The sequence below is a fragment of the Dendrobates tinctorius genome, unplaced genomic scaffold (assembly GCF_039654945.1).
Source record: "Dendrobates tinctorius isolate UK_male_01 unplaced genomic scaffold, ASM3965494v1 ptg000257l, whole genome shotgun sequence".
Taxonomy (NCBI): Eukaryota; Metazoa; Chordata; class Amphibia; order Anura; family Dendrobatidae; genus Dendrobates; species Dendrobates tinctorius.
Genome location: NW_027361924.1, coordinates 2,854,269 through 2,861,649, shown reverse-complemented (window position 1 = coordinate 2,861,649; position 7,381 = coordinate 2,854,269). Strand labels below are relative to the sequence as shown.

The 7,381-nt window shown below is 52.9% G+C and overlaps 1 protein-coding gene across 4 annotated transcripts in view; it reads left to right on the top strand.

Moving 5' to 3' along the window:
* Window positions 1–4,636: 4,636 nt before the first annotated feature.
* Window positions 4,637–7,381, top strand: part of TEKT4 (tektin 4) — a 72,996-nt gene continuing 70,251 nt past the window's right edge. For 3 of the 4 annotated variants that reach the window (XR_012226518.1, XM_073558448.1, XM_073558449.1), the window contains exon 1: window positions 4,637–5,267. Coding sequence is in view for 3 of the 4 variants with exons in the window: in XM_073558448.1 (XP_073414549.1) it covers window positions 4,734–5,267 (534 nt within the window). In the remaining variant the exon portion in view is untranslated. The remainder of the gene's footprint in view (window positions 5,268–7,381) is intronic. The other variant, XM_073558447.1, reaches the window with a different exon arrangement.

Below are 7,381 nucleotides of genomic sequence, written 5' to 3'. Positions count from 1 at the left end.
TACTTGTACGGCAGACAGCTGTAGCCTGCTTCGGGGACTCCTTACTACCAAGTCCCGGCTCTCTAATATGTTGCTGTTGTGCCCCCAAGTCTTGTGTGGGAATAAAGTGGTCACTACTTCTATTCCTTCGGTGTCTGCTGCAGGACCATTAGTATCCATACAACCTCAGAGACCGGGCCCCGGCCTTGCGCTTAGAACTTGAAAAGGGTTCTCCTCTAACCCTGGTCCTTAGTTCTCCTCTTCTCCTCACGTTCCGTGCTAATCCTTCTTCCCAATGGAGAATCAGGCTTCCATTCTCTGTCTCTATCCTGTGCCAGCAGACCCAGATCACTGTGGCCTGCTGCAGCACTTCCTTCTTCCATCCCTCTCCCGGGGATCTTCTCTTTCTCACACTCTGTCCTTCTACATCCTCACTCATTGACTGAATGAAAGACTGACTGCCTGACTCAACTCTTCCCGCTCTTTTGTGCAAACTAAACTCCACCCACCTCCCAGCACGTTTCGTGTTCCAAGCAGGGAGCCACCAAGGGGTGCTATGCTACACTCCAAGCAGGGAGCCACCAAAGGTGCTTTGCTACACTACTTTGTGGTGTGGGGTGCAGGTGTTGGAGTGTGTTCAGGTGTCTCCACCTTACCTGGATAGTGGGGTACCACACCTCAGGAAGAGGTGCAGTACCTCTGTGGCGACTGAACCCTCAGGGGCGCCACACTTATCATTTAGGCTCTGTTCACACCACATTTTAAGCCTTCTGTAAGAGGTATACATAGAGGATACTCTTGATATTTACCCATGGCTCCCCAAGTGTGATGCCTCCCACAGGGAGCATGACGCCAACATGATGCCCCAGTCCCCTCAACATACAGAATGATACCTCTAAGCCATACACATTATGATTTACCCACAGTGCCCCCCATATACAGAGTATGATGCCCCCACATTTATTCCCCAGAGTGCTCCCCACATACATCGTATGTTGCCCCTGTTTTACATCCCCCTATAGTAGGATTACACTGTAGATCCCGGAGATTTCAGATACAGTTCAATTCGGGACAAGACCCAACCTAGCCGAGACAGCGGGACAGATCCCCAAATCCAGAAATGTCCTATTGGATCTGGAGGACAGATGACTGCCTCGCCATATGGTCCCTCCAACTCTCCGCAGCAATGCCCCGAGACACTGCCGCTCAGGGGGCTCTGGTGGAGGTGTCCAGGGGTCCTCCAGGCCCTGCAGGAAGGGGCAGGGGGCAATAATGGCCCCTATAATGCTGTTTAGTTTGCATTAGGTCTGACCCCGATGCGACCTAAGTTTCTGAAAAACAAAGTCCAACTTTTTGGGTGACAAATATTTGTTAGAGCCGGAGTGGGACACACAAGCGCTGCTGATTACCGCCGGTGATAGGTGCTCGGTCAGATGGGTCCGGTGTTCCTAGGGTAATCGCACCGTCTCTTCTGTGTTATTTCCCGGCCTGCTGATTTATACACAGGGAAATGTAAAGTGAAAAGCATAAAACAAGATGATCCGATGCCAAATAATCCAGCGCCACAAGGAGTGGAGCGATACGGATGAAAGGACGGGCCCCCAGAGCGTATTGTGCAAGAGATGGCGGCACAATTATCAAAGCGGAGAATTGCAATGAGCCGGGGAATCACTCATCACTCACCGACTGGTAGTGACATAACGGACGACGGACTATTGCACAGGCCGCCAGCGCCCCCTTCAGACCAAGGAGGGCCATGAAGGCAGAGATTGTGGGACTAAAAAGAAGTGACGCGTTTCGTCCGTTTCGTTTTACCATTCACTTTACTGGAAAACGGAGAAGAAATTACAAGTGGGAAGAAATGGTGAAAAAAATTCTGCCATTGTTTTTTTTTTTTTTATTTGGGGGGTGGAGGGTGGGGGCTTTTTCTTGACCTGGAAACGTGATTCTTCAAATCGGGATAATGGCGTAAAAAAAAAATATAGATTTTTATTTTTAAATGAATAAAAAAATAAGTTTTTTGACGCAGTGGTTAAAAAAAGCTGAAATTTATAACATAAAAAGTGTTTTCATTGTCGCTGTTTTCTGAGTCCGTTTTCCCATTGATGGAGCTGGGGGACGGCCTGTTTTTTGCATGGTGAGATGATGCGTCATGGATACCTGTATTAGGGTACATACAATGTTTAGATGGTTTTTCTTTGCACTTTTAAGGTGTTGCGGCAACTAAAAATAAAACCGCAATTCTGGTGTTTTGATGTTTGCGTTTTATGGCGTTTACGCCACAGGTTAATTTGATATTCCGATAAATTGGACTTTTTCATATGCATAGATGTTGGGGAACTAATAAGGTAGGACAGAGAGGGTATAATAAGGGAGGACAATGCTGGAGTAATAAGGGAGGACAATGCTGGTGTAGTAAGGGAGGACAATGTGGGACTAATAAGGGAGGGCAGTACGGGTGTAATAAAGGAGAACAATGTGAGTATAATAAGGGAGGACAATGCAGGTGTAATAAATGAGCATAATGTGAGTGTGATAAGGGAGAACAATTTGGAACAAACAAGGAGGACAATGTGGGTGTAATAAGGGAGGACAATGCAGGTGTAATGAAGAAGAACAGTGTGGGTATAATAAGGGAGAACAATGCGGGACTAATAAGGGAGGACAATGCGGGACTAATAAGGGAGGACAATGTGGGACTAATAAGGGAGGACAATGTGGGACTAATAAGGGAGGACAATGCGGGTCTAATAAGGGAGGACAAGGGAGGACAATGCGGGTCAAATAAGGGAGGACAATGTGGGACTAATTAGGGAGGACAATGCGGGTCTAATAAGGGAGGACAATGAAGGTGTAATAAATGAGCATAATGTGAGCGTGATAAGGGAGAACAATTTGGAACAAACAAGGAGGACAATGTGGGTGTAATAAGGGAGGACAATGCAGGTGTAATAAAGGAGAACAGTGTGGGTATAATAAGGGAGAACAATGCGGGACTAATAAGGGAGGACAATGTGGGACTAATAAGGGAGGACAATGCGGGTCTAATAAGGGAGGACAGGGCGGGTCTAATAAGGGAGGACAATGAAGGTGTAATAAATGAGCATAATGTGAGCGTGATAAGGGAGAACAATTTGGAACAAACAAGGAGGACAACGTGGGTGTAATAAGGGAGGACAATGCAGGTGTAATAAAGGAGAACAGTGTGGGTATAATAAGGGAGGACAATGCGGGACTAATAAGGGAGGACAATGCAGGTGTAATAAAGGAGAACAGTGTGGGTATAATAAGGCAGGACAATGTGGGTGTAATAAGGGAGGACAATGCAGGTGTAATAAAGGAGAACAGTGTGGGTATAATAAGGGAGGACAATGCGGGACTAATAAGGGAGGACAATGCAGGTGTAATAAAGGAGAACAGTGTGGGTATAATAAGGGAGAACAATGTGGGTGTAATAAGGGAGGACAACGCAGGTGTAATAAAGGAGAACAATGTGGGTGTAATAAGGGAGGACAACGCAGGTGTAATAAAGGAGAACAGTGTGGGTATAATAAGGGAGGACAATGTGGGTGTAATAAAGAAGGACAATCAGAATTTATTGGTGATTTTCTGATTTTGGTGGGATGCCCTGTAATTCTGATCATGGACTGTACGTGGCGGGGCCTTTATATGTCCGTTCTTCTGTCTGATTTCCATCCCTTAGATTACGGTGGATGATTCAGGAACATTCGCAGTGAAGCTGACAATAAGATGCATTTTCTGCCATCATCACAGCAGATATGGAATGATGCGGTGCTAATAGTGGGGGAGACAGAGGCGCAGGCCGGGGTGTCCGCCCCACCGTCAGCCCCCCTCATTTATCCTGGAGATGATAATATGTAATGACACAATCTACATGAAATATCCTCAATCATACAGAAAGATTAATGGGGGCAGCGTCGGAGGGATCAATATCAGCGAATGGGGGGAGGGCATGCATCCGCTGTCATATTACCTCCAGTCATTATCGACGGACACAAGGAAAGTTCATCGTAGTGCGGACATAGAATCCATGAACCAGGAGGCTCTGGATGAACACTATTTAAAGGATATGTCCTCAGTGTTGCAAACTTGAGCTATAATCCTTGGGAAAAAATGTGTGTGGTACATGGTATATATATATATATATATAATGCCTTGAAAAATTATTCATACCCTGAGAACTTTTTCACGTTACACTGACAAACGTAAATGTAGTTTATTGGTATTTGTGACCCCAGAATGGTACAAAACTCCCCCATAATGGCTCCTGCTGCAAAAAATCGCACATATAGGGGCATCTTTCATCCTTTCATCCTACAACTGGTGGTACCACAACCCCCAGCATGCTACGCCATTTTAGACCTATCTCTATGAGTTTTGTTGTTGCTTAGCAACAGAGGACACAGGAAGTGGGCTGCCTCCGCTTGGCATGCTGGGTAATAATGAGAAGGCAATAGGCTGTTAAATATTCATGAGCTAATCCCAGCCCCTTCTCGTTATTAAATATTCATGAGGACAGTCTGTGATTGGCTGCTTGTCACTAGGAGACTCTTAGCAACAGGATGCAGAAGTTATTGACAGTATCACCATAGTAACGCCTCTCTCTCTGTGATTGGCTGCCTCTCCCTTGGTCACCTGACACAGCCTCGCTTTCAATGTTAATCTCCTAGCGCCAGGATAGCGTACAGCGTTACCATAGCGACAGAGCCTGACAGAAGCGTCCGGTCGCCGCCATGTCCGCCGCTCAGGTGCTCGTCTCCCGCCCGCCGGCCCCGCAGAGCGTCCCCGCGGAGAGCCTGCCCGTGCGCACGGCGGAGCCGGCCTACAACGCCGGGGAGCACTCGTCCTCCGGTCTGGCCACCTCCGGCTTCCGCACCGCCAAGTACCTGCTGGAGGAGTGGACGCAGGGCGGGTACACGGCCTCCTACCGGGCGCGGGCTGACCGGGACAGCTCGGAGCGGCTGCGGCATGAGGCCAAGCAGCTGGCGGCGGAGTGCGAGGCCCGGGCGCAGCGGAGCCAGGCGGACGCCACCCGGGGGCTGGGGGAGCGGCTGCTGGAGCTGCACTACTGGAGGGCGGAGCTGGAGCGGGAGGTCCGGGAGGTGGCGGCCGAGACCGAGCTGCTCCTCCGGGAGAAGAACCGCCTGCAGAGGGCGCTGGACACCACCGAGGTCCCGTACAGCATCGCCCGGGACAACCTGCAGTGCCGGGAACGGAGGACGGGCGCGGAGCTGGTGCGGGACGGGCCGGAGCGGGAGCTGCTGAGGGTAAGAAACGGGAGCGGTGAGAGAAACGGGAGCGGTGAGAGAAACGGGAGCGGTGAGAGAAACGGGAGGTGCCGAGGGTGAGAGAAACGGGAGGTGCCGAGGGTGAGAGAAACGGGAGGGTGAGAGAAACGGGAGGTGCCGAGGGTGAGAGAAACGGGAGGGTGAGAGAAACGGGAGGTGCCGAGGGTGAGAGAAACGGGAGGGTGAGAGAAACGGGAGGTGCCGAGGGTGAGAGAAACGGGAGGTGCCGAGGGTGAGAGAAACGGGAGGTGCCGAGGGTGAGAGAAACGGGAGGTGCCGAGGGTGAGAGAAACGGGAGGGTGAGAGAAACGGGAGGGTGAGAGAAACGGGAGGGTGAGAGAAACGGGAGGGTGAGAGAAACGGGAGGGTGAGAGAAACGGGAGGGTGAGAGAAACGGGAGGGTGAGAGAAACGGGAGGTGCCGAGGGTGAGAGAAACGGGAGGTGCCGAGGGTGAGAGAAACGGGAGGTGCCGAGGGTGAGAGAAACGGGAGGGTGAGAGAAACGGGAGCGGCCGAGGGTGAGAGAAACGGGAGGTGCCGAGGGTGAGAGAAACGGGAGGGTGAGAGAAACGGGAGGTGCCGAGGGTGAGAGAAACGGGAGGGTGAGAGAAACGGGAGGGTGAGAGAAACGGGAGGTGCCGAGGGTGAGAGAAACGGGAGCGGCCGAGGGTGAGAGAAACGGGAGGGTGAGAGAAACGGGAGGTGCCGAGGGTGAGAGAAACGGGAGCTGCCGAGGGTGAGAGAAACGGGAGGTGCCGAGGGTGAGAGAAACGGGAGGTGCCGAGGGTGAGAGAAACGGGAGGTGCCGAGGGTGAGAGAAACGGGAGGTGCCGAGGGTGAGAGAAACGGGAGGGTGAGAGAAACGGGAGGTGCCGAGGGTGAGAGAAACGGGAGGGTGAGAGAAACGGGAGGGTGAGAGAAACGGGAGGTGCCGAGGGTGAGAGAAACGGGAGGTGCCGAGGGTGAGAGAAACGGGAGGTGCCGAGGGTGAGAGAAACGGGAGGTGCCGAGGGTGAGAGAAACGGGAGGGTGAGAGAAACGGGAGGTGCCGAGGGTGAGAGAAACGGGAGGGTGAGAGAAACGGGAGGTGCCGAGGGTGAGAGAAACGGGAGGTGCCGAGGGTGAGAGAAACGGGAGCTGCCGAGGGTGAGAGAAACGGGAGGTGCCGAGGGTGAGAGAAACGGGAGGGTGAGAGAAACGGGAGGTGCCGAGGGTGAGAGAAACGGGAGGGTGAGAGAAACGGGAGGGTGAGAGAAACGGGAGGGTGAGAGAAACGGGAGCGGCCGAGGGTGAGAGAAACGGGAGGTGCCGAGGGTGAGAGAAACGGGAGGGTGAGAGAAACGGGAGGTGCCGAGGGTGAGAGAAACGGGAGCTGCCGAGGGTGAGAGAAACGGGAGGTGAGAGAAATGGGAGGGTGAGAGAAACGGGAGGTGCCGAGGGTGAGAGAAATGGGAGGTGCCGAGGGTGAGAGAAACGGGAGGGTGAGAGAAACGGGAGCGGCCGAGGGTGAGAGAAACGGGAGGTGCCGAGGGTGAGAGAAACGGGAGGGTGAGAGAAACGGGAGGGTGAGAGAAACGGGAGGGTGAGAGAAACGGGAGGTGCCGAGGGTGAGAGAAACGGGAGGTGCCGAGGGTGAGAGAAACGGGAGGTGCCGAGGGTGAGAGAAACGGGAGGTGCCGAGGGTGAGAGAAACGGGAGGGTGAGAGAAACGGGAGGTGCGGAGGGTGAGAGAAACGGGAGGGTGAGAGAAACGGGAGGGTGAGAGAAACGGGAGGGTGAGAGAAACGGGAGGGTGAGAGAAACGGGAGGGTGAGAGAAACGGGAGGTGCCGAGGGTGAGAGAAACGGGAGGTGCCGAGGGTGAGAGAAACGGGAGGTGCCAAGGGTGAGAGAAACGGGAGGTGCCGAGGGTGAGAGAAACGGGAGGTGCCGAGGGTGAGAGAAACGGGAGGTGCCGAGGGTGAGAGAAACGGGAGGGTGAGAGAAACGGGAGGTGCCGAGGGTGAGAGAAACGGGAGGTGCCGAGGGTGAGAGAAACGGGAGGGTGAGAGAAACGGGAGGTGCCGAGGGTGAGAGAAACGGGAGGGTGAGAGA